Source organism: Elephas maximus, chromosome 20 (assembly GCF_024166365.1).
Source record: "Elephas maximus indicus isolate mEleMax1 chromosome 20, mEleMax1 primary haplotype, whole genome shotgun sequence".
Lineage (NCBI taxonomy): Eukaryota > Metazoa > Chordata > Mammalia > Proboscidea > Elephantidae > Elephas > Elephas maximus.
The window spans coordinates 54,610,895-54,635,263 of NC_064838.1; the positions used below are offsets into that span (position 1 = coordinate 54,610,895).

The 24,369-nt window shown below is 59.7% G+C and overlaps 3 protein-coding genes across 7 annotated transcripts; 2 read left to right on the forward strand and 1 right to left on the reverse strand.

Moving 5' to 3' along the window:
• Positions 1-5,487: 5,487 nt before the first annotated feature.
• Positions 5,488-15,692, forward strand: SEMA3B (semaphorin 3B). 5 transcript variants are annotated; one of them, XM_049862368.1, is made up of 18 exons: positions 5,488-5,666; positions 7,629-7,817; positions 8,606-8,763; positions 8,896-8,958; positions 9,373-9,492; positions 9,579-9,672; positions 9,870-9,989; positions 10,907-11,052; positions 11,161-11,272; positions 11,360-11,429; positions 11,519-11,663; positions 12,161-12,380; positions 12,617-12,708; positions 12,789-12,830; positions 13,066-13,223; positions 13,317-13,372; positions 13,460-13,599; positions 14,059-15,333. In XM_049862368.1, the coding sequence occupies exons 2-18, from the start codon at positions 7,709-7,711 to the stop codon at positions 14,458-14,460; spliced, it is 2,247 nt and encodes a 748-aa protein (XP_049718325.1). In that variant the 5' UTR covers positions 5,488-5,666; positions 7,629-7,708; the 3' UTR covers positions 14,461-15,333. The 5 variants fall into 5 exon arrangements, with proteins under 5 accessions (XP_049718325.1, XP_049718324.1, XP_049718326.1 ...); XM_049862367.1 differs by lacking the exon at positions 5,488-5,666 and having other exon boundaries at positions 5,694-7,817; positions 14,059-15,332; XM_049862369.1 differs by lacking the exons at positions 5,488-5,666; positions 7,629-7,817; positions 8,606-8,763; positions 8,896-8,958 and having other exon boundaries at positions 9,403-9,492; positions 9,579-9,668; positions 9,934-9,989; positions 14,059-15,691.
• A 445-nt stretch (positions 15,693-16,137) lies between these two features.
• Positions 16,138-18,834, forward strand: LSMEM2 (leucine rich single-pass membrane protein 2). The gene is made up of 4 exons (XM_049862383.1): positions 16,138-16,237; positions 18,088-18,198; positions 18,285-18,470; positions 18,701-18,834. Exons 1-4 carry the CDS (start codon positions 16,216-16,218, stop codon positions 18,832-18,834), a joined length of 453 nt encoding a protein of 150 aa, XP_049718340.1. The 5' UTR covers positions 16,138-16,215.
• A 544-nt stretch (positions 18,835-19,378) lies between these two features.
• Positions 19,379-24,329, reverse strand: IFRD2 (interferon related developmental regulator 2). Its single transcript, XM_049862380.1, has 12 exons — positions 24,045-24,329; positions 22,077-22,196; positions 21,907-21,991; positions 21,683-21,807; positions 21,443-21,600; positions 21,240-21,290; positions 20,976-21,154; positions 20,791-20,896; positions 20,410-20,547; positions 20,208-20,336; positions 20,037-20,132; positions 19,379-19,903 (listed from the first exon to the last, which is right to left on the reverse strand). The coding sequence occupies exons 1-12, from the start codon at positions 24,100-24,102 to the stop codon at positions 19,823-19,825; spliced, it is 1,326 nt and encodes a 441-aa protein (XP_049718337.1). The 5' UTR covers positions 24,103-24,329; the 3' UTR covers positions 19,379-19,822.
• Between the last annotated feature and the right edge of the window lie 40 nt (positions 24,330-24,369).

Sequence of the window (24,369 nt, forward strand, 5' to 3'; positions counted from 1 at the left end):
CCCTCAGCGGGACAAAGCAGCCTGGGCTGGGGGCCGGCTGCGGTCGGCGCCGCGGAGGCGAAGAGGGCGGGGTGAGGGAGGGGTAGTGCCGGGGACCTGGAACTCCGCCCCCGCACACCTGCCAGTCCCCGGTGGCCTCGGGCCCGAGCGTTGGCAGGAGATGAGAGGCAGCAGCCGCACAGTCGGAAGGAGATCAACGCCCCCCAGTACCCGTCTCCACCCCAGTTCCTAGGGCCCTTCCTACTACCCGTGCCTCCGAGGGCCGACTGGCAGGAGAACAGGATCCTCCCCTTCCTTCAGCGGCTCTGGCCCGGACTCTGCTGAGCCCCAGAGGTGCTGGAGGGCGCTCGGGTGCCTTGATGCCTGCCCAGCAGGAAGAGAGCCGGAGATGGTCCTTTCCTTCCCTCCTGGCAGGGATTTCTGCACAGAAGGACCATTGAGGGCTTGGCGTTGTCCGCCAGGCACACCCAGTACCTCCCTCCACTGGTGGGCCATGTAAGGCTCTGGCCAGAATTCCCCTTATAACAACTGGCTGGGCAGTGGGCCTGGGTGGGGCCTGGCAAACACGGCTTCCCTGGGTGCAGGCACAGATGACTAGGCCCCCACCTGCCTTTAGCCCTCCTACCCCCACGCTCAGATTTTAAGGGCATAAGGCTCCATTGTCCCAGCACTGGTGGGGGTGGCCCCTCAATTCAGCCTTGTCCTTGGTGGTTGGGAAATTCCCAGTCATGGGGGTGGGGGGTGGCGGCAGGCAGGGAAGGGCTGCCCAGGTGTCCTGCACCCCAGCTGGAAGGACTCCATGAGGTCAGCTCCTAGGGATCTCCCCCTGTCTGGAGATGGCCCTGGCTGGACCTTAGCCATCTCTTATCCCTAAGAGCAGCTGAGTGAAGTGAGCCAGGGATTCAAGGCTCCCTGCTCCTGTGTTCCCCAGAACTCTCCAGGCCTGAGAAATTCCCACACATGGGCAGCTGCAGTTTTGAGGCCCAGAACCCTTAGCGGGACAGACAGAGCCCGGCAGGGACCCATGCTCCTGCTCCCAGAACAAGCCTAAAGGTCCCAGTGTAGGGTGGGCTCTTTCCAGCTGTGGGGACTGCCATGAGTTTGATCCACCTTTGAGAAGGCCCGCCCCACTCGAAATAGTTGCTCAGGCTACTGATGTGGTGGCAGCCTTGGTATTTTTAACCCATTTGGGGAGTGCAGGGATAGCTGGGGAGAGAGAAAGAGACAAGCTCTGGGGGTCAGAGAGGCCTGAAGACAGGAGGGTGTGGAAAGATGCTCTGGGGAGGAGCCAGGCAGGCAGGCAGCCTCTCCCCCATCTCCCCAGGCCCAGATCCCCATTTAGCAGGTGGATGGTGGCCCATGATGGCAGGTACAGAATGAGGAGGAGAGCTTCCCCAGGGTTAGAGCTAGGGCCTCTGAAGCTGCAGGGGCTGCAAGCCTCAGAACCCCTCACCGTGTTCCAGGGCTGCTCCATGGCTATGCCTGAAGTCAGGAAAGCCTCCCACTCCCCATGGGTGCCCTCAGAGTCATTCCCCCTCCCCCCAAACCCAAAGGGCCAAGTCCACCACCAAGGCTGGAGAACACATGCTCTGACTCCAACCACCTAGCTGGGGCATGGTCAGCCAGGTCCTGGCAGCCCTGGGAGTCAGGGAGAGGGCAGGGACAGGACTGTAGCTTCTCACTGAGGTCTGGGTCCAGGCCCACTCCCAAACAGTCCCTGCATCTACTGCTCTAAAAGAGATACTAGGGGCCCTCATCCCTGCCATGAGGATCTGCATTCCCCCACCCCTGTCTCAGGCCCCCAGAAGGGAAGGCAGCCATCATCCACCCAGAGAGGGCCTTTAGCCAGCTGGGGTATGTGTACAGCACTGTGACAGCAAGTGTGTCCATGCCTGCTGACCATTCAGCTCCTCAGTCACATAATGATGGACACCAATGTCCAAGGGTCAAAGCCATGGACCCCTGTCCCTGGGTTCAGAGCAACTGTTCCTCCCTGCCTTGGTTTCTCCCTTTGCAGGAGACACAGCTGCAGGTGATATCGGTTGGGAGAAAAATCATAGTTTGACATCCCCTCCCAACATCTCTGCTCTCTGACTTCACTGGGTGGAAGGAGTCAAGGCCTGGGGAACTGGGGCAGGGTCAGGGAGGGGCCTGAGGTATCCCTGCCCCATTGGTCCCCACCCAGGCTCAGCAGGCCCAGAAAAGTGGAAGACCTTCCTGCAGGAATGGCATCTTCTGCTTCCCTGTGCCTGTCCTCTGCCGGGTCCTGGGGGCCCCCAGGTGATGATAGCTCCTGCTGCCCTCCCCACACACAGAGAGGAATCCAGAGCCCTGCAGAGGGGCTTGAACCTGCTGCTAGAGAGCTCTGGGGCTTCACAGAGAAAGCGTGATGCCCAAGATGGATAGAGGATGATGAGGAGGAGTTCAGCAGGTGGCAGAGGGAAGGGCCTTCCAACTGGAGACCAATCCCAAGCAAAGTCCTGGCGAAGACAGAGCTGATGCATTCCAGAAATGGGATGAGGAGGGTGGTGGTCCAGCTGAGCTGGGGAGGGGTGGTGTGAATGTTGGGCTTCAGTGCCCTCTCTGAGTCAGGGGATGGAGGGGTGGGGAATACAGAATGGAGGCATGGGGAAGAGGAGTGGCTGGAAGGCCACAGGGACACAGCCTAGGGGCAGGGTAAAGGGGTCAGGCTTCAAACTGGGATGGAAGAGGCCACAGTGAAGGGTCTCTCATGAGGCTCTCGTAGGCCTGGATGTCTCAGGCTGCCCAGAGCTGAGGAGGCAACAAGAGTGCCCACCTGGGGCGCCCCCACCTTGTGCCAGATCTGCCCACTGAAATGCTATAGGAAAAGTGAAGAGAGGGTCTGAGAGGGTTAGTCTCTCCCAGGGACTGCTGGTGAGCAGCAGTGTCAGGATTCAGCCCTGCCCCTCCCTGGGCAGCCAACGGGGTGGGGGTGGGGGTGGGGGGGTGATCCCTGGGACAGGCTCCAGGCACCTCCACCACCTCCGAAGCCTTTCAGAGCCCCCCCAACCAGCACTCCAGGGAGGCCCTTTCTCAGCAGATGAAGGGAATGCAGACTTTATGTTAATGTATGTTAATGGCTGTAGAGGGCCTGCCCGAATCCCCTTTTGCAGCATTCCTGGCACCCTACTCTCTGGGGCAGGCTCAGGACAGGAAGGCCCTGCCCCCACCCCCACCCCCGCCCCACCCTGCTGGGCAATGAAGAAAACAGAAGTGAGTGAAGAGCTGTGATGTGGCTGGTTGGGGGGGCTCCCCACTCCCAGAGGGGCTGACCTCAGCCCGAGAGGAATGTGCAGGAGGCGGAGGGGAGGGGTGGAGTGGGGTTGGTGGAGGGCCGCAACCAGAGGCCCTGGGTTCCTGGTGGCCCCTCCCGCAGCTCCTCCACCTCAGCTCAGACAGGGCTCTCAGAAGGGAAGGGGAGCAGGCAAGGAGAAGAGGGGCTGATCTTTCCAAAAACGTTGGCTAAGGGTCCTCTGGAGATGTGGAGACCAGGCTAGAGGTGGGTGGGGGAAGTGCCCAGACAGATCCTTCCCCAGGAGACCCCCCCATCCCCAGAGTGGGTAGTAGAGAGTCAGGGAAGTTAGATCTCAGGTGATGCCTGGGGGTGACTGGGAACTCTCCAGGGCCTGCTCCCTACCCCTTCACCAACCCTTAGTCCTCAGGGTAGTATGTCCTGGTGCCCACGTGGCCAGAACAGGGAAATGTGATGTGATGTTGGAGCCACCAGCCTTAATGGTTAAAGCAGGTGTGAGTGGGAAGCCAAAGGCCCAATCCAGCATAGGCTGGGAACTTAGAGAGCTGGTGCAGCCTTCCTCAGATGGGTGTTCTGCCCCAGCTGCACCGCCCAGAGTCCAAGCAGGGTATGAGGGGCAGATCAGCTGGATGAGGGTTGGGGGGGTGGGGAATCAGGTTCTGGGGCTTGGTATAGCAATTCAGTTATTTCCAAAAGGAAAAACCAATAGACTGCCCACGGATGCCCCGGCAAAAGGTTGCGGTCCAGGAGAGTAGGGTGGCTCTAGGGTGGGGTACAGGCAGGAGTAGGGACCCCAGCTGTCTCCTCCTGGTTTGTCCCATTTTGTTGAGACACAGGCCCAGGCTGCCAAATTCCAGAATCCTCAGGGACTTCCACAGCTCCAGTGTGACCCACAGCCAATGACCCCGTTCCTGGAGTACTGTCTGTATAAAGGCCCTCACCCATGGTATGGCATACAGTTGGGTGTCAGGGCCTGGACCTGGGACTGGGGAGCAGAAAGGAGACCTCGTAGGGACAGGGACAACCTGCGTTCCCATATCTGGGGAAAGACACATCTAGAGGAGGGAGGGCAGTGTGCAGGGCTCAGGTGGGCCAGGGGAGACTCAGTCCATCTGGCTGGGGATTGAGTCCCAGGGGGTTGGAAAGACGGTGGGGGATCCTGATCCCATTTCTCAGTATAGACTCAGCGCTGGGGTGGTGGTGGTGACTAAACAGAGGCTGGGACCCTGGGCCTGCAGAACTGAAGGAAGTGGGGGCAAGCAGGGGACCCAGTAGGGTGGGCAGAAGCTTCAGAAGGCACTTGCTGATCTTGGCTGCTTGGGTGGAAACTTGTAAACAGCTGAAGAATTTTGTTTGTTTGCGTGGAGCCAGGCCAGGCGAGGCTGCCCAGGTCCAAGAGACAGCTAGCCTGAAGTAAGTAGAGGCCGCATCCTGGAAGACCAGAGCTCAGGCAGGAGTGTTTCCCTCTGCTCCCCCTCCTAAAGGCCCCTGGCCCCCTCTGCTGGCCCTTTTCCTGCTCCTCAGAGCCAGGCACCCAGGCCAGCCCAGGAACACCAGGTCCTGAGGTTCTGGACAGAGGGGTGGTTGGGCATGGCCCTGCCCTGGCTGGGTGCAGCAGACTCTTCTGCTCTAGGGGGCTTGAAGTTGAGTCTTCCCTCAGCCCTGTCCCTGCCTGGCTGGATGGCACCCAGGGGGTGGACAACAGAACTGTGCTCTTTTAAGGTACCTACAGGGCCTCGCTGATCCCGAGGAGGGAGCTGTTGATCTGCCTTGGGGAGGTGGCTGGAGATGCCTTTTGGGGACATTTAGGGGTTGAAGCCCTTGCATGTTCACCCAGGTGGACCTGAGGTCCCACTCTGCCACCATCAACATCAGTCTCTCCAAAGAAGTACCCCTCACAGCCCAAATAGGGTGTGTCCTCCAGAGCCAACTTCAGCACAAGACCCCAGTCCCTTCCCAACTGAAGTGCCAAAGTCCTGTCTGTACAGCCGCCTCTGGTTCCTGGCTCTGTGCTTGGTGGGGGCAATTTCCCCCACCTTCAGCCTAGGATGGAGACCTCTCAGTGGGCCCACACCCTGCAGTGCAGAAGTGAGCTCTGCCAGGCCTCTTTCTTGGCCTGCCCCTTTCTGGCCCTCCCTTCTGTCCTCCCCACCCCACTGCCCCTCCCGCCCTCCCCCCCACCTCTGTGGCTCGGCTGCAGAAGCGCTGAGAAGTGGTCTAAGTTGTGAGGAAGGACTGGAGCTGGGGTCCTGGGGGCCATCAGCCCTCCAGTTAAGAACCACCCCCTCCTGGGCCCCCAGCTGTCCCATCCCATCTCAGCGGCTCCTAGGAGCTGAGGTGGCAGCTGCACCCTATTACCCCTGCCCTCAGCTCCCCAGCTTCTGAGGGACAGGTGAGGAGCTGGAGTCCCTGGGGCAGCCCCATACTGGGCTGCACTCTCTTCCTGCTGTGCAGAGCCATCTGGGGCTGGGGGATCTCTGTTGCTTCTTTCTCCTTTGCCGTGACCGGCCACCCCTCTTCCGGGACTGCTCGCAGGGCACCCTTCCTTCTTGAGGCCTGGCGGGGGAGGGGTCATCTCTACTCGACCCTTCCTGTGTGCCCGCTGGCTTCGCTCTACCGTCTCTAGCCAGTCCCGCCTGCCCGGTCACCCGATCCGCCCCGTAAACTTTATGGCGTGTGGAGCGGTGGCAGCTGGGCTGGTGTGGGCGGGGGCTACGCCTTAAAGGAGCCGTTGAAGGGTGCCCTGCGGCCCCTAGGCTTCTCCCCTTTCCCGGAGCAGGAAGGCGCTGGGGTGGACGCTGCTGCCGGAGGTCGAGGATTTCTCTCAGCGTTGCAGACCTCACAGGGCCTGGAAGAGGCAGCGGCAAGTGTCAGCGGAGGGAAGGAGGGAGGTGGAGGTCTTGGCCTGCGAGGGACCCCAGAGCTGGGCAGGGATGTGGGTGGAGGGATCTGGGACCTGCCCCAGCAGCTACGCCCCTTGCTAGACCCTACCCCAGGACCTTGCCCCACCCCATAGCTCCTTTGCCCGGCACCTGCCGTGGCAGCTTTTAGGAAGGAGGGTGGGCATTGCAGCCATCTGAGGGGTCCAGGGAAGGGCTCGGGCTCAGGGATGGTGAAACCTCAGGAGAGGCTAAGGAAGGGGAGCAGCACAAGGGGAGGGAGAGGCTTAGGGAGACTGGAGGCTCTGAGATGGGAGGGAGGGGCAGTTTAACTGAGATGAGGGATGAGAGACCACCTTGGGCCCTTCGCTTTCCCCACTCAAGGGCTCTCCCCACTCACTCAGTTCCTCTTGGTTCTGAGACCTGACCTCACAGAATCTCTACCGTGTGATCAGCCCCTTTCACTCCCTCTGGGGTACAGAGAGGGAGAGGTCAAGTGCGGGCCTCTGGGCTGAGTCAGGCTGTGGCAGCAGCCCCAAGTCAGAGGGAGGCCCAGGCTTCTGGTCAGCCCTAGGGACCCAGGCTCCTGGTCTCCTGGGTATCAGGTCTCCCTCTGAGAAATGGGTTTCACCAGCGTCTCAGAGTTGAAGGGAGTGGCTGATGGTGCTGCAGTTGTATTTGCTCACCTGCATGCCTCCAGACATGCATATACATGCATGCACATCTGCTTGGCATGTATCTGTGTACACACTACGTAACACAACGTACATGTATCACACAGTGCACACAGGTACACACACTACCTAGACATGCATGTGCCACACATGTGAACGTGCACACATATTTGCACACCTGTGTACATAACAACATATACTCACCAAACAGTACGCATATACGCATGCATACATGTATGCATGTATACACACTACATGTGCACGCGCGTGCACATACAGATACACAAGGGACACGCAGAAACACATTCACACTCACAGGCACCCACACCCTGGCCCCAGACCCAAAGGTGCCTGCACAGCTCCTTCCTAGAGGCCTGACCCCCTCCTCTCAGTGTTTTGCTCATTGCATTTGGCGCCTCTGCAATGACCTCACCAATCTAAGCCCTTGTTGGCACTCTGCCACCTCCCTCACGGGGTCCTTGTCTGTGTCCCCCAGTGTCCCCACCCCTAGACCCAGGCTGGCATGAAGTAAGTGTGCAGTGTTTTTGAATTAATGTTTGTGCATGTGTGTATGGGGAAAGCGTGACTGGGGAGGGTGACGTGGTGGGGCGGGTGCCTGCCTGTGCGGGGGGTGACCTCGAGGGTGCGCCCAGTGTGGGTGTGTCTGTGATTGTGGCCAGGCAGTGCACCCTCCTAGGGGAGGGCTCGGAAGTGGAATGCGACCCCCCAGCCGCGTGCGCCTAGGGGCTGTAATCTGATCCCTGGGGACTCCCCCCTCGCTGCCGACTCCTTCTCTTCCAGATCCCGGGGCAGAGTCCAGGCGGCTCAAGGCTTCTCCACACAGGCCCGCTGAACCCTGAGTGCCTTGAGCCGCCACCGGGATGGGGCAGCCTGCGGCCGCCGCCATGATCCCAGGCTTGGCCCTGCTCTGGGCCACGGCACTGGGGGGTGCTGCCCCCAGCCCCCCACGCCTGAGGCTGTCCTTCCAAGGTAGGTGCACCTGGCGGGCGGGGGGGCTGGGTTTAGGTAGGGTAGGAAGGGGACCCACTTGGAGTGCGGGGTGGGGGGGGTGCCGTGCTTGCTGTTGCCTCCTTTGTGCGCCTGTCACCAGATGGCGGTTCCAGGCTGGTGTACGGGGACTCAGGTCATCTCCAGTTAACCCTGTCCTGGTCTCGCCCCCGACCTCTCTGCCCACATTCTACTCATGCTTTCCTAGTAAGACCCTTCCTGTCCCCATGGCAACAGACTGTGTCTCTGATCCATCCCCCACCCCCAAGCAGACCATGCCCCTGCCACAGAAGCCACCAGAGCCCCTTCTCACTCCCCACTGCACAGGAGGGTGGCTCCGAGGCAAGACAGCAGCATCTGGCAGGCAGTTCTGCTGGGCACAGGCTGTTGGTGGGGTGGCAGGGAGGGAACCCTCAGTTTGACTTTGAGGTTGGGATTCTGGCTGTCCCTGCATGCCCAGCCTCCCCCAGAACCCTGGCGTCCACAAGCCTGGCCTCCCAGTATGTCCACCCCGAGACTCTGCTTGCTCCTGCATGCCCAAGCTCAACTTGCTTCCCCTTCCAGGGGGGCTGCGCTGCCCACCCCAGCAGCTACTCACATCCACCTGGGTGGGCACGTCTTTGCGTTTGTAAACTCACACATGTGTAAACTCACATGTGTGTGAGCCAGGTCACATGTACAACCCTGGCCTGTGAGAGAGACACCCAGCCAGGGCCTGGGGGAGGCTTCCAGAAGGGCTGCAGAGTCCTCAGTGATGCCCCACCCTGCAGAGCTTCAGGCCGGGCATGGTCTACGGACCTTCCAGCTGGGGCGGACCTGCTGCTATGAAGCGCTGCTAGTGGATGAGGAGCGCGGACGCCTGTTTGTGGGTGCTGAGAACCACGTGGCTTCCCTCAGCCTGGACAACATCAGCAAGCGGGCCAAGAAGGTGCCAGGGCCCCCCAGCCTCCATGCTGTCCAGGGAAAGAGCCCAGGGACCCCGTGGCAGACTGCCTGGAGAGACCCAGGGGGGATGTGACCCGAGTGGAGAGACCCTGACTTGGCTCCCCTCCCTCCATAGCTGGCCTGGCCGGCCCCCGTAGAATGGCGAGAGGAATGCAACTGGGCAGGGAAGGACATTGGTGTGAGTGCTGGCTGCCTGCGGCGCGGGGAGTGGGGGTGGTGAGTGGGGAGGGTCAGCCCCTCACCCCATAGATGGGCAGTGCTAAGACAGAGGCCTGCCTGTTCTGACTGGGATGAGGGCAGAGGGGTCGAGGTGGCTGAGGTCTCGAGGTGGTGAGTCAGGGTGGGGGCCCATGTGATTCTTCTTGGAGGCCTCTGAGTCATGGGGGCGGGGGCTGTGCAGGCCTATGATTCCCTGTGTACCACCCTGGTGAGGGGTAGGCTGGACTGATCACTGAGGGCACCTGGGTCCCTGTGACCAATACTGGTTCGTGCATAGGCTGATGTAGAAGAGAGGAAGGGGCATGGGTGCCACTGGTGAGCTGGGACCTCTTGAGGGAGGGAGGAGGCCTCACAGCCCCTGCCTGCCCACTAGACTGAGTGCATGAACTTCGTGAAGCTGCTGCATGTCTACAACCACACACACCTGCTGGCCTGCGGCACCGGGGCCTTCCACCCGACCTGTGCATTTGTGGAGGTGGGCCACCGGCTGGAGGTAAGGCCAGACCTAGGCAGAGAAGGGGGGCAGGAGGTAAGGAAGGGCCTGGCAGTAGCAATCGCCCCCCACCCCCCGCCTCCCAGGAGCCCATGCTTCGGTTGGACCTTCGAAGCCTAGAGGACGGCAAGGGGAAGAGTCCTTATGACCCCAGGCATCGGGCTGCCTCCGTGCTGGTGGGTGAGTCCAAAGGCTGAGACCCCAACAGAGCTCCTGGAACCCTCAGAGACTCTAGAATGTCATAAAGTCCCAGGACCCTCCTAAAGCCCTGGGGATCTCCCATAGCCTCGTGACTTCACTAGAGCCCCAGGAACTGCCCAGGCCCTCCCACTCCAAGTGCCCTCGGCCTGGCTGAGCAGCCCTTGCCCTGTCCACAGGGGAGGAGCTGTATTCGGGGGTGGCCGCAGACCTCATGGGCCGGGACTTTACCATCTTCCGCAGCCTGGGCCGGCGGCTGAGTCTCCGCACAGAGCCACATGACTCCCGATGGCTCAACGGTGAGAGGCTGGTGGGCCAGGAAGGAAGGGGCCTCATCCCCCACAGGGCGGATTCCAAGCAAGGCCCATGAAGTGAGTAAGCAGTGGGGGGAGCCGGGTCTCACTGAGCACCTACTGTGTGCCAGGCCCAGTGCCAGGTGCTGGGGACATGCGGCAGACAAGACAGGTATGGCCGGTGCCCTCTTTGAGTTCACAGACTGAAGAAGAAATACATGATAAGATTCCAGTGGCCATGGGGTCAAGGACAGAATAGAGAGCAAGGAAAAAGAGACTGGGTGGAGGGGGAAGGAGTCCACTCTGTTGAAGGGAGATATGAACTAATTCTCAAAGCAAAAGAGGGTCAGCCAGCAGGATTGAGGGAACAGCATATCAGGCAGAGGGAAAAGCCGGTGCAAATGCCCTGAGGCAGAAACATGCCAAGGAACAGACTCATGGAGGAAACAGTAGTAAAAGGCTAGAATTGTCAGGAGAAAGGGTAGTTTATGCTAAGAGCAATGGGACCCAGGGGTCCGCTTTGCGGCGGAGTGGAGCATCTGCTTCCTGGTAGGAAGAAGGATTCACTAGTGAAGGAGAAACTAGATTCCCTATCTTCCTGATTCACTGGCCTGAGAGTGAGGGGAAAGGTCGGAGGCCTCTCCGGTTTCCTTTCCCGGAGCCCAGATAGCCATGGTCTCTGCTGCCCTCTTGTGGACGCTCCTTGTTTCGCAAGCCCTGCCCCTTTGGATTTGGTCCGCGCATTGCAAGCCCCAACTGAACTCAGTCCTGGGGGCTGGGTTGTCTGTCCCACGCTATTCCGGGAGCTCCGGGCCGCGCTGGGGGAGGGGAAGAAGCACGTGAGTCCCGCAGCAGGGGGGTGGGGTGGGTGGTTGACAGAACCAGGACCCCTCTGATTCAGCGACTCCTGCTCTTGTGGCCAGAGCCCAAGTTCGTTAAAGTCTTTTGGATCCCGGAGAGTGAGAACCCAGATGACGACAAGATCTACTTCTTCTTCCGTGAGTTGGCGGTGGAGGCGGCTCCGGCACTGGGACGTCTGTCAGTATCCCGCGTCGGCCAGATCTGCCGGGTAAGGAGTCACCGAGCCACGCCTGGCGACCTAGTCTGTTCTGGCCTTTTGCCCTCCTGGGCTCAGCCCTCACCCCCCGCCCCCCCACCCCCGTCTTCGCTCCCGCAGAACGACGTGGGCGGCCAGCGTAGCCTGGTCAACAAGTGGACGACCTTCCTGAAGGCACGGCTGGTGTGCTCGGTGCCCGGTGTCGAGGGCGACACCCACTTCGACCAGCTTCGTGAGAGCCGGGATGGGGGCTGAGGTGGGGAGGGGTGCTGGGGTGCACCCCAGGAGCTCCTCCCCCAGTCAGGCTCCTTCCCTACAGAGGACGTGTTCCTGCTACCATCCCGGGACCGCTGGAGCCCGCTGCTCTACGCCGTCTTCTCAACGTCCAGGTTAGGGTCGGGAGGGAACGGGACACCCCTAGGGTGGCCGGCCGGGCCTCCAAGTCACTTCTTCACTCCTCCCTTGTCTTCACTTGCAGCGGCGTCTTCCAGGGCTCTGCAGTGTGCGTGTATAGCATGAACGACGTGCGTCGGGCTTTCCTGGGACCCTTCGCACATAAGGAGGGGCCAATGCACCAGTGGATGTCTTACCAGGGCCGCGTCCCCTACCCGCGGCCCGGCATGGTGCGTGGCCCCAGGACTCCTTCCAGAACCCACGTCAAAACCTCAGGGCTGGAGAGCTCCGCCTGGGGTCTTCTTGGTGAATGTGGTTTCTTTTTTTTTGTTGTTGTTATGGGTAGGAAGGGAAACCCTGGTGGCTTAGTGGTTAAGTGCTAGGCTGCTAAGCAGAGAGTCACCAGCTCAAATCCGCCAGGCGCTCCTTGGAAACTCTACGGGGCAGTTCTACTCTGTCCTCTAGGGTCGCTATGAGTCAGAATCGACTGGATGGCCCTGGGTTTGGTTTTGGTTTTTATGGGTAGGAAAATGTCACTATCATGAGACAGGGCTCCCCAAAGGAGGCTATGTTTCCCCCCTCAGACTCCCCAAGGCAAGACTGGGTCTCCCCTCTCAGATCCCCAGGGCAGGGCTCTGTCTCCTGCCTCTCAGGTTCCCAGAGGCCTCCAGTGGAAGGCAGCCTACTAGGCTCCCACACCCACATCTCTGCTGTGCCCCCGCCCTAGTGCCCCAGCAAGACCTTTGGCACCTTCAGTTCCACCAAGGACTTCCCTGACGACGTCATCCAGTTTGCCCGGAACCATCCCCTCATGTACAGTTCAGTTCTGCCCATCGGGAGTCGCCCTCTTTTCCTACAAGTGGGTGCTGGGTACACTTTCACCCAAATCGTTGCTGACAGAGTAGCAGCTGCTGACGGACAATATGATGTCCTCTTTATTGGCACAGGTGAGTCTCCCCATGACCACCCATGGAGCCCCGTGCAGGCTCCTTGGCCTGGTAGTAGAAGTTACCCCCGTTCAGTCCCGTTTTCAAGTCTCTGCCTGGGCTGTGCTCCCACCACCTCCTTCTGCCCTCAATGGGCCCAACCCTGGTGAGGGTGAAGGCCTCAAAGTCAAGAAGACCCCTACCCCTGGCTGTCAGGGAACATCAGCAGGAGCACTCACCCCTTCTTATCCCTGCAGACACGGGCACAGTGCTGAAGGTAATCTCTGTCCCCAAAGGCAGCCGTCCTAGCTCTGAGGGGCTGCTATTGGAGGAGCTGCACGTGTTCGAGGTGAGGCTGCTTCTCCGGTTGCCGGGGTTCCCCCTACCCCACTGAGTCCTGACCCCCCCCCCCATATTCCTCCCTCTCAGGACTCAGCCGCTGTCACCAGCATGCAGATCTCCTCCAAGAGGGTGAGTGACCAGAACAGTGAAGGGGTGGGATGGACCGAGTGTATACTTAGAGCGCCATGTTCCCCTTGGTAGTTCGCAGCCTCGGGTTCCAGTATAGGTTCTGCCTTGGCTAGACCGTGTGGCCTGAATGAGACCTCAGAGTTCCCATCTGTCAAGTGGGAGAAGGGATCCCTGACAGCTGGGAGGTCGGCACGAGGGCACCCTCAGTCAGCCTAAAGCCCCTTATGTCCCCCAGCACCAGCTGTACGTAGCCTCACGGAGCGGGGTGACCCAGATCGCGCTGCACCGCTGCGCTGCCCATGGCCGCGCCTGCGCCGAATGCTGCCTGGCGCGCGACCCCTACTGCGCCTGGGACGGGGCCGCATGCACGCGCTTCCAGCCCAGTTCCAAGAGGTGGGCGGGGCTGGGGGGCGGGCCGCTGAGGAGAAGCACGAGGGTCTTTCACCTCTAGGGTGGAAGGGCTCACTGAGGCTCCAATGTTCTCAGGCGGTTCCGGCGGCAAGACGTAAGGAATGGCGACCCCAGCACGCTCTGCTCCGGAGGTGAGTGTCCCAGCAGCCTCCACCCATCAGCTCCGAAGACGCACCCTGCCCCGCCCTGCCTGAATCTGACATTCCCTTCGCCTCCAGACTCTTCGCGCCCCACGCTACAGGAGCGGAAGGTGTTCGGCGTGGAGGGCGACAGCGCCTTCCTGGAATGTGAGCCCCGCTCTCTGCAGGCGCGGGTGAATTGGACCTTCCAGCGCGCAGGGGAGCCGGCCCAAACCCAGGTGAGCCTCGCTCCGCCCCTCCCAACCAGGCTTCTGTCCCACCGTGGCTAAGGAGGCCCTTGGCCTACCCCTCACATCTAGGTGGGGCCCCACCCCACCAGGCTCCTTACTCACCCCTTCCAGTTTGGTCCCTTACTTGCACCCCACGTCCAGATGAAGTATCATCCCACCCAACAATTTAGGCTCCGGACTTCCCCCACATCCGGGAGAAGCCCCGCCCTGCCCCGCCCCGCCCGTTGAGTTCTCCGGCCCGCCCCCCACATTCAGGTGAACCCCGCCCCCTTCGGGACTCACTTGCAGACCACTGGCACGGATGCATCCAACCTTCAAGGGTGGACTCTAGAGCACCCCTTTTCCCACTTAGCCCCCGATGCCCCTTTGCCTCTCCGTTCCTTGGTTGGGCCGGAGAGCCCTCTTCCAGGCCCCGATGCCCCCGCCTCACGCCGGCCCCGCCTGCAGGTGCCAGCGGAAGGACGTGTTCAGCACACCGGGCAGGGGCTGCTGCTGCGCAGGCTGCAGCGCGGGGACTCAGGCGTGTACCTGTGCACCGCGGTCGAGCACGGCTTTTCTCAGCCGCTGCGTCGCCTGGCGCTGCACGTGCTGAACGCCGGGCAGGCCGAGCGGCTGGCGCGGGTTGAGGAGGCTGCGCCAGCCGCGCCGCAGAGCCCCAAGCTCTGGTACCGGGACTTCCTGCAGCTGGTGGAGCCCGGCGGCGGCGGCGCAAGCTCCCTGCGCATGTGTCGGCCGCTTCCCGCCCCGCGCCCCCCGCCTCCCGAACCGCGGAGGAAGGGCCGCAATCGGCGGACGCATTTCTCGGAGCCGCGTGCAGATCGGGGCCCGCGCAGTGCCGTGCACTGGTGACCAGGCTGTCCCCATGCCGGGACTGGACGGGAGATAACAGGCGGGAGAGGGGAGGACAGACCCTGGGACGCGGAGACGGAGGAGTGGGGCCGGGCATACAGCAGACCCTGGCGGATGGAGACACCAGCTGACAGGCCCTGGCCCAGGGGCAGCCGCACTGGCTTATTTATTAACAAATAACCCTTGAATGTAGCCCCGAGAGGGGCGGCCCAGGCCCGGCGCACAGGTCCGCCTGTCGGGAGGGGCCAGAGAAGTGGGGCTCCAGAGCAACCACCGGGGCCAGAGAGGTGACCGGAGTGCCCACTCTGGGGAAGAGACCCCCACCTGGGGCAACAAGCAGGAAGCTGTGAACGGCCCAGACTGCTGGGGGCAGGGGTGGGGCAGGCCGACTGTACTAAAGTAACACAATAAACACATTATCAGCCGAACCTGGAACGGCAGCAGTGGGCAGCCGCTGTCCTAGGACTTGCTATGTGGCCTTGGGCATCTTCCCACCTTCCTATCCAAGGAAGCCGTGGTGATCAAAGGTGTTTTCCATGTAACCAAGCGGGGTTTGTAGGGCCTTTGGGGATACTGACATGCACGGTATTCTGGATAATTTCAGGGGCCAAGTGCTACGAAAAAAATAAAACTGGGTGATGTGGATAAGTGTGAGCAGAAGGCCTCACTAAGGGGTGACATTTGAGCTGAATGAGCAGGAGTCAGCCATGGGAATATTGGAGGCAGAGCATTTCAGGAGGAGGGAACAGCCAGTGCAAAGGCCCTGAAGTGGGAACAAGCTTGCCATTTTTGAGGAACATCAAGGCAGTCAATGTGACATAATGGAGTGACAGATAGGGGATTATTTTAGGAGGTACAGTCCATGGCCTTGCTGTGCCCCACTTGGGAAGGAGGGACACAGGGTTCAATGACAGAGGGTGGGGAGATAATGGGGACCACAGCTGAATCACTTCCTCAGGCTCCAAGTCTAAGTAGGTGCCTGTATCCTCACATAACCTCATGTGACCTGTGTGCGCTTGTGGAGAGGAGGGTTAGAGGATTTAAAGTGCATCCCGCTTCAGACATAGGGTTCCATGTCTGTTTTCATGTAGATCCTACCAGGAAAGAACCAGTTATTCCCGTTTTACAGATGAGGAAACCGAGGTCAGAGAGGGGCAATCCTTTACCCAAGGTTATAAGCTTAGTAATAACTTTTTACCACTTGGCCTAGCATAGAGTCCTATATTGGGGGGCGGGGTGTTTCTGCTCCCTTGTGGTACTCTGAGCCCTGAGTCCTCATGGCATGAGCTCTGGCTGCCCACTGCCCCCAGCACCAGTTTGCTTTGAGGAGAGGCCAGCGGGGCAGTAGAGGGGTCTGCTGGGGTGGAGGTGCACAGGGTTTTCTTGCATGTCTGGACTGCCACATGGGGCATTGTTGGAGGCTGAGCCCGAGGTGGCTGGTCTGGAGACCCAGAGTCTCGTGCATGTACGGGATAATACAACACCTGAGTAGGACCCTGCGCACATGCACTAGTGGAGGCCTGCACTTGCGTAGACAGTTCAGGCTGGCCCGTGTGGGTCACTCTGCCCCTTCCCAGGGCTGAGAGCTGCCCCCTCTAAATATAGCCCAGTGGGCTGAGCTCAGACCTATTTTAGGCCCAGAATGGGAGGTGGCCAGGCCTTCCCCCGGCTCTCACAGGAGCCACTGTTACCTCCATCCAGTTCTGCTACTGGGTGCTGTCACCGGTCCCGACTGCCCACTACCCGCCACCTGCCATGCCCGAGGAGGTCCAAGAAGGTAGGAGAGGGTGACCATGAGGGGAGGGCATGATCCCAGACCTGTGACCCCATGGACCATAGAGACCTGCCCCCTGACCTCACTGCTTTGGCTGGTCGTCAGCGTCCTGTCCCAACTCCAGAGAAAACAGACCTGCTCCCTATGCATGGAGACGCCTGCCTTGCCTGAAACCCCTCCTCACCTCAGGCCCCCCGGCTTTACTTCCCCTTGCTGTGGACAGCAGGGGAGGTGGCGGGGAGCTGCCCAGTTGGGTGTGGTTCAGCTACAGGCTGTGCCCAAGAGGGCGTGTGGGCATCTGGGCAGTTGCCAGGCCAGAGGACTGGGAGTAAACAGGCCTCTGGCCTCCCCCAACTTGGACCTCAATATCCCCAACAGCTGAGGGTCAGGGTCCCTTGGCCTGCTCAGACTGATTCTGGTAGTCAAGATCATGGTGGCCATTTACCTAACTGCTCTACCGCATGTGAGAGGTACTGAGGCTCAGAGGAGCCTTAGCAGCAGGGACCCAGGTATGCAGCTAGCTTCAGGTACAGTATAGGATGCAGGGAACATTTTCAACCAAATCGTGAGGGTCAAGTTACTGTCCTGAGAATGACAGGTCCACAGTTTTCCCTGCCACCCTTGCCCGTGCCAGGAGGTGTGCCCCCCACATACATACTTTGTCATCTAGCTTCCCGATGGGCATCTGGAGGTCTTAAGGAGCCAAGATAATAAAAATAACCAAGTCAAAGAGCAGCCAGAAGAAAACAGAATCAAATATTTAGAAATCACAACATAAACACATCTGTTGGAGGCAGGGTGGGGTTAAAATCACAAGAACAGTACACAGACCTCAGAGATGAAACGTGCAGTAGCTGTGAATAAATCCCGAGCAGAAGTCATGCATTTAATGGCCAAGCTCCCCAGGCAAAGAAAGCCAAATCAAACCAGTCAAGAAAAGCCCTTTCCCATCTCTCAAATTGGCAAATGTTATCTATGTACACATGTGTATATGTAAATATTTTATTTCAGTGGGGATGTCTCATGCTGGTGATGTTGTACGGCCATTCTGGAGGACAATTTGATAAGAGCTTTAAAAAGATTCCTGTTCTTTCATCTGGTAATTTCACTTCTGAGAATCTGTCTTTAATGACTATCAGGAAATTGAGAAAAACCTTCATACTCCATGATGGATGTCCTTCTGGGGGTTATTTCCGAAAGAACTGGAAACAACCTAAATGTCCAGGCAGCCTCACAGGGATGCCTGCGAAAGAGCTCAGCAGCACGTGAAGCAGTCTCGTAATAAAGATGGTCCCCTGCCACGCTGTTGAGTGAAAACAGCAGGGTTCACGCGAGTACAGGAGCATCATCCTGAGAATGTTAGAAGAACGTAGAACCAAGGCCAAGAGGGAAAGGCACAGCAAAGGCTAGAGAGGGGCTGCTTCTGTGCTGGGCACAGGAGGGACCAGGCCCTGGATCTGACCTGATGGCTAACTCACAGGGTTTGCAGGGAAACTCAATAGCAGAAGAGTCAGGACTGAATTCCACGCACTGTGGGTAAAGTCCTGCAAGGCTGAAAAACTATTCACTAGAGACGAGTAGGCAGAAGAAGTCTGAAAGTCCTTGAGCTGAGAAGGAAGCAAACACAGGCAAGTCCAGCCCAACCCTTGCCACTGTGCACACAAACAGGCCTAAGCGGGGGTCTGAGGTCACCCTGACTCCAAACCAAAGATTACCCCTGAGTCAGTTTTAGGTGATTTGGAGCCAAATGCCCCACTGTCCCCATCCTACAATAGTCCCTGCTTCCTGAGGCCGCCTGGGGAGGATGGAGGGTGTGACCAGCTAGCTGAGGCTGCTACACACTGCCCCTGCAGATACCGTGGTGCCTACACTGAGCCCAAGGAGCAGGGCGTCACTGGCTCCCAACCATATGCAGGAGGTGTGCCTGCACCGGGTGGAGTCCATCAGCGACCTACACAGCGGAGGTGAGAGGGCAGGGGTGTGGGCAGGTACTGGGAAGGAGGAGAGCAGGTGCACCCACCGCCCTCCTGATACCCCACCTGCCCCACAGGCTCACTGTGCCCCTACCTGGCCGAGGAGGCACAGCCGTGGGAAGAACTGCTGGGGGTCTTGCCACCGTCATTGTGCGCCCAGGCTGGCTGTGGCCCTGTGTATGGCCGTGGGGGCTTCCTGCTCCTGCTCACACTGCTGGTGCTCACCTGTCTGGCGCTTGCCATCCTGGCCGTCTACCTGAGTGGTATGGATGGTGTGGGGTGCTGGTGGGAACTGAGGGCAAGGCAGTGGGATGGGGGGCCTTTCTGTGTGGTTGGAGAGTGCAGCCAGAGATAGCAGCAGGGGGTGAGAGGGACAGGATGTAGGGCAGTGTTCATGGGCACCCCTGGTGCTGGGTGGGGCAGGAGGGGCTGAGGGGTGGTATCTGGCTGACAACACACCCACCTCCCCACCTCCCTTGCCTGCCTGCTTCAGTGCTGCAGAGTGAATCCCTGCGTGTCCTGGCGCACACACTGCGGACACAAGAAGAGACGCTACTCAAACTCCGGCTTGCCAGCCTCAGCCAGCTTCGAAGGCTCAACTTGAGTGAGGCCCGAGCACCCAGCTGAGGTGCTGCCTGGACCTGGGGTCTGGGGGTGTGTAGAGGGGGAAATAAAGTGGCCACCAGTAGGGCTCCCCCCTCCCACCGCCAGCTACATCTACACTACTTCCTTGATGAGGTTTTTGTACAAGAGCAGGACCTGAGCCCACAGCTGCCAGTCCCTCCTGACTGCTGCAGCTCAGGTCTAGCCAAGCCTTCCAGTGCCAAGGCCCTGCCTGGGTAGTCCAAGGTCAGAGGCGGGGGCATCAGCCTCCTGGCAACTCCCGTAGCCCGTCAGCACCCTCTGGCCACCCCCCAGATAGCAAGCTCAAGAAGTCCAGAAATAGCTGCCTACCACCTCCACTCCTGTCGTCTAAACTCTGCCAGGCCTCCCAGTGGGGTCCAGCTTCAGTTCCCAGGACAGGTTGGGTTATGAGGAGGGGGAGGGGCCACCTGAGTAGAGGCTGCCTTGGAGGGCAAAGGGGAGACAGGGAGAGCCAGCTGGGCCCAAGCATGGGGTGGTGGAGGGGAAGTGACAGGCAGAAACACCCAGAAGCCAGGACCACAGAAGACTGAGCATTCTGTTTAATTGTCTCTAATAATCTTAAAAAATCAGCACAAAAATCCATTCCAGGTAGCCTCACCTGCCCACTTGCTGTGGTGGCTGTCCAGGTGCTCTACAGTTCCCCCCCTCCCCTACCAATAGGTGGGTTAAGGCCTGAAAAGGAAGAGAAAGGGACAGTCCCCCACTCCCTCAAGGCCTGCCCTACAGCCTGGGACAGGCACACATCTGGCCAGGCCTGAGAGGGCAGGAAGAAGCAAGAGGACTGAGTACCGGGGCAAAGGGCCAGGGTCCCAAGCAGCTTGGCTGCCAGCTCCCTCACCCCCATATCTGTTTTTGGTTCTGTCATTAAAAAAATAAAGCGACAATTACTGGCGGGAACCAGTCGTTGCACTGTCTTCTGTTAAAAACGTGGGCAAGAGTGTGGACAGTCTCCTTCCCAGCTGGTCCTGCCTCACAGGATGTCTGCCCGCTTGTCCCGCACGCGGCTGCGAGCTTTGGTCCGGGCTTTGAAGGCGGCAGCGTTGTATAGGTGCTGGAGGGGCAGGGGATGATGACCTGGTGAGCTGGGAAGAGGGAAGCCCAGGGCTCCTCCTCTAGCCCCTGCAGAGTCCCAGTCTCCCAGGAAACGGGAATGGGGGGAGATAAAGGTGCGCAAGAGTGCAAACCTTCTCAAAGCGTGAAATCTTGTAGGCTTTAAGGGCAGTAGCATCCAGCACCAGTACAGGGCCCAGACCAAAGATGTCACGGAGTAGCTCGTTGTTCTAGGGACAAAGAGGGCAGTGAGATCAAGCCAGTCAGAAGCAGCCCTTCCTGCTCCCACCCGGTCGGTCCCCCACCTGGAGGTGGTGGTGCATGCCAGAACCCAGCACATCCTTGAAGGCCGTGTAGACCCGGCGCCGGGCCCAGCTGTCCACATACAGCACCTCGAGCCCGAAGCGGACTGTCTCTTCCTCACACTCGCCACCCTGCAGGGTAGACAGGGCTTGGCCACGGTGCTTGGGGGTGCACCCCCACTAGGACACACGCGTTCTCACACACCTCAATAAAGTGCAGGACAGCACGAAAAGTTGAGCGCTGGCGCCGGCGGTCAGCCTTGGCCCGGTACTTGTTGCTGTCAGTGGCCAGAGTGCGCAGAGCACCGCAGAGGGCCTCCATGTCCTCGTAAATAAAGTCTTCCTGTGGGGAGGGACAGAGCATGTGGGCAGGACTAGAGCACAGCTGGCTCTCAACATGGGCCACCCAAGCCCTTCCTTCACTGACAAAGCCCTTCTCTTCTCCTCCTGCCTAGCCTCCTGAGCCCCTCCTTGGCCCCTGCCTAGGCTGGACACCCCTGCCCAGTTCTCTGGCATCGCCTGTATGCAGCCGAGGGCGGGGGGCAGGTGGCATTCACAGACACTATTCCCCACCAATTTCCTGCACCTCAAGGTCCCGGGCGAGCTCAAAGAGCAAAGCGATGGTCTCGCCGGCAGCGATCCGCAGGTTCACACTTTCACTGGACAAGAGCTGGGGCAGCCAGGGCAGCTGCCTGGGAAAAGGGTAGGCTGAGCTTCATGTGTAGGTTAGGGGGCTCCTCTCCCTTCTCCTTCCCCTCCTGGTGCCCCTACCTGTCAAGGATGTGGCTGATGTGAGTGCTGGGGCAGATGGTGAGCAGCAACGCCCAGGCCTGCAGGGCAGCACACAGCAGGCCATGCAGGCTGGCAGGGGCCCCTGGGGCTGTGGAGCCACCCATACCGCAGGCCCGGCTAAAAACACCTTCCAAGCAAGTAAGGCAAGAGACCAGGTCCTAGGGACACAGGAAGGTAGGGGAGTGACTTAGGGGCAGAGCGAGGGCATAGGTGCTTTACCACCTGCCCCTAAAGGCCACTCACCTGGACATCGGCAGCAGCCACGTAACAGCCCAAGCTGAGAGCAGAAGCGCACTGTTGGGAGGAGGGCAAATTCAGGTCACAGTCAGGAGTGTGAGCCTGGATTCCAATCACGAGTCTCACAGTCCCTTAGAGTAGGGGAGCATGGAGTTAAGAGGAACCCACCACGCTCCTTAGGGGTGGGGGAGGGGCGTGGGAACACTCACGTGGAGCCGGGCAGCAGGGTTAGCTGTGCCATCGCTGAGCACAGAAACCAGCAGGGGCTGCAGGTTGTGGAACAGCTCCTCACCCTTGGGCCCAGGGCCCAGCTGCACACAGAAGAGGCCTAGCACAGCAGCAGCCAGGGCCTGCTCCTCACCCTTCCCTAGGGGATGCTTTCTGTAAGCCTGCGCAGCAAGGGTCAGTACCCGTCCAGTTCAGGTCCCCCACACATTCCTGCTCCCAACCTTTCTTGAGGCACTTTTCTAGGGCATCAGCCAGTGTGAGGCGGCGCTCTAGCAAGAAGTCAGGAAGTAGGCGGGATGCCAGGGCCAGGCGCAGGCTCTCCAGGGCACCTTGCCGGGTCTTGGCACTGGTGGGGGCAGAGAAGGAGGGTCATGTGGACCAGCCCACAATTGGCATGGGCTGAGCAGGGATATGGATGTAGGGGTTGGCTGGCGGCTGCCGGTACCTCTTGTCTGTGAGGCAGTCCACATATTCCTTTAGCTTATCCTCAAGGTCTTCCTGCTGAGCCTGCTCATTCACAGCATCCCCCCCTGCAAAGCCAGCTGGTCAGTTCCACTTCCTACCCTTGCCCACTGAGGCCCCACTGAGCCGGTCCCTGCTCCCACCAGCTCTCACCAAGGCAGTCCTCTGCTGTGACACTGAGAAGGCTGGGGCATTCACTGGTGGTGCTGCGGGCCTCACTGGCCGCCTCATCCTCACTGGAACCTAAGTCAGCTTGGGCACTGCTCCGGGCACCTGGGGAAAGCGGAAAAGGGTGCTTAGCCTGCCTCCACTGGTGAGGGATGGCTGGAGGCACCTCACCCCAGCCCCACGACCCTGCAAGACAGAACATGGTCCCCTCTCAGAGATAAGAAAACAGAGGCTGAGGTGGGCAGCACAGGGCTGATGCAGGCAGCACTGAGCCAGAAAGCAGGAGAAAAGGAAGGTCTATCTACTAGACGGCATTAGGTATCAGACCCAGCCTACTGACACCCTGTCAGGCTTGGTGGGCAATGTCTTCCTGCAGCCAGAGCCTTCTTTAAGGACTAGAAAGCAGGCAGAGGCAGAAGGAGCTGCACAGTCCTCACCTAGGACTGTGGCTCAGCCTGGAGTGGGGCCATGTACAGGCAGATCCTGGGCAAGATCAGCCACCAGCCCGGATTATGACCACAAAGTGGGCAGGGTGAAGGTCAGAGGCTTAGATTCTAGAATCAGACAGACCCGGGTTTCAAATCCTGACTCCACACTTTTACAGGTATATAACCAGGTCAGGTAACCAGACTCGGTTTCTCCATTTGCAAAATAGAGATGCAAAAGCATCTCTTTCAGGCGGGAACAGGTGGAGATTATGACTAAACAAGTTTTTTTTTAATGCTTCTTCTGTGGATCAACAATCTTACCAAGCCATCTCTCAGCCTTGGGGGCAGCAGCCCAGCTCATAAGAGGTAGGTAAGTACCCCAGGCTTCAAACATACTGTCCTCTAAGTTCCCCTTGGTCCAGCGTGGGCCTTCAACCCTGAGTGATAGTCACACAAGCTCCTCCCAATGCTAGGAGTAGCAGCAAAAAGGAAGTGACCCTGAACTGTGTGAGCCTCTGAAGATGGGTGAACACAGAGGATGTCCAGGTCAGCAGGGCTGGAGCACTCTGGTACTGGGACTCTTCGTGAGGTGAGGCTGACAGCTGGGCAGGTTCTGGTCATCAGACTGGCTGTATTTCTCACAAAATACTCCTTCTGCCTGCCAGACAAAGTCCAGCTCATTGGTCTCTGCTCACCTCCTCTCTCACCACTCTGTCTGCCAAAGCAACCCAGCCTTTGCATAACTTGTTCCCTTGGCATGGTGCTGTCTTTCCCACCTTCTCAAGGCTCACAGAAGCTCCACCCCTGGGAAGTCTCTCCAGTCCCTAATTCTGGAGCTGACAACACTTGGCGAACACGCCCCAGCGCTGTCCTTTGGGTTTGTCACTACCCACTTAGATGTCCCCCAATCCAAGTCCCATTAGAGTAGTGGTCAGGTCTGAGCTGTGCCTCATGGGTGTCCCATTACTGCACAGTAAACATATCTGTTTACTGCACCAGGTTACACTCCTGCTCGACGTTGATAAGTGAGTCCGGGACTGCCCAGGGTTCCAGGGCGTGGGCTCCCTCCATCTCCTCGTGGGCCAAGCCCACCGAGGCCAGACTCCTACCGCTTCCTGCTGGTCCTCCCTCTCCCTCGGTTCTCCCGGGCAGACCGGGCTTCCCACCACCTTCCTCGTCCAGTACGGGAAAACATTAGGCTTGGCGACAAGGCCGGCTACCCTCCCTTTCTGGAGGGTTTGTCCAACCCAGCAGGCACCTGGGGTGGAAAGGCAATGGAAAACCTGAGGGAAGTACCTGTTGGGCTATGGCCGGGAGCGCGGCCTCCAGACTGGGGGCAGCACACCTAAGTTGGGCGCACACGTGGCCGCTGCTTCCCAGGGCACGTGCCAGCCCCAGGGGAGTTCCGGAAGGCGGCACCGGGCTGATCGAGGCGGGGATCCCCATCGCAGGAGCCTCAGAGTCACTGACAGGGACACATGACAGGGACCCTCCGTCCATCAACTACCCCGCGCCCCTTACTCACCCCCTCCGCGGCGCTGGCCGCTCTTGCGAGGTGCGTTCCCCTTGCGGGCGCGGGGCATGCCGAAAACCGAACACGGGGGGCGCTGGGTCAGGGACCTGGCGGGCGGGGGCTCCGGACCAGCGAGACACCGGCCGGTGAGCGAAGCTGAGACTTGGGCAAGCTACTGGAGCCACACGCCGCGCGCTCCACCATCTTCGCCAGGCGCCCCGCCCTGCCAAATGGGCCGCCGGGAAGGCGAGTGCCTGGTCACCCGGCTCAGACCTTCATCCACGCGGCCGAAACTACTATTCCCAAGAGGCTGCGCGCACGGATTAGCGCCCGCCGA

Excerpts from the sequence above, each read along its gene's own strand:
- SEMA3B (XM_049862368.1), top strand. The coding sequence starts at position 7,709 with ATGGGGCAGCCTGCGGCCGCCGCCATGATCCCAGGCTTGGCCCTGCTC. Across the intron at positions 8,959-9,372 it reads GGGCAGGGAAGGACATTGGT|ACTGAGTGCATGAACTTCGT; the intron begins GTGAGTGCTGGC and ends CCTGCCCACTAG. Across the intron at positions 13,224-13,316 it reads TTCCAGCCCAGTTCCAAGAG|GCGGTTCCGGCGGCAAGACG; the intron begins GTGGGCGGGGCT and ends CAATGTTCTCAG.
- IFRD2 (XM_049862380.1), bottom strand. The coding sequence starts at position 24,102 with ATGCCCCGCGCCCGCAAGGGGAACGCACCTCGCAAGAGCGGCCAGCGC. Across the intron at positions 21,992-22,076 it reads CACAGCAGAGGACTGCCTTG|GGGGGGATGCTGTGAATGAG; the intron begins GTGAGAGCTGGT and ends CTGGCTTTGCAG. Across the intron at positions 21,601-21,682 it reads AGAAAAGTGCCTCAAGAAAG|GGAAGGGTGAGGAGCAGGCC; the intron begins GTTGGGAGCAGG and ends AGCATCCCCTAG.
- LSMEM2 (XM_049862383.1), top strand. The coding sequence starts at position 16,216 with ATGCCCGAGGAGGTCCAAGAAG. Across the intron at positions 16,238-18,087 it reads GCCCGAGGAGGTCCAAGAAG|ATACCGTGGTGCCTACACTG; the intron begins GTAGGAGAGGGT and ends CTGCCCCTGCAG. Across the intron at positions 18,471-18,700 it reads CCTGGCCGTCTACCTGAGTG|TGCTGCAGAGTGAATCCCTG; the intron begins GTATGGATGGTG and ends TGCCTGCTTCAG.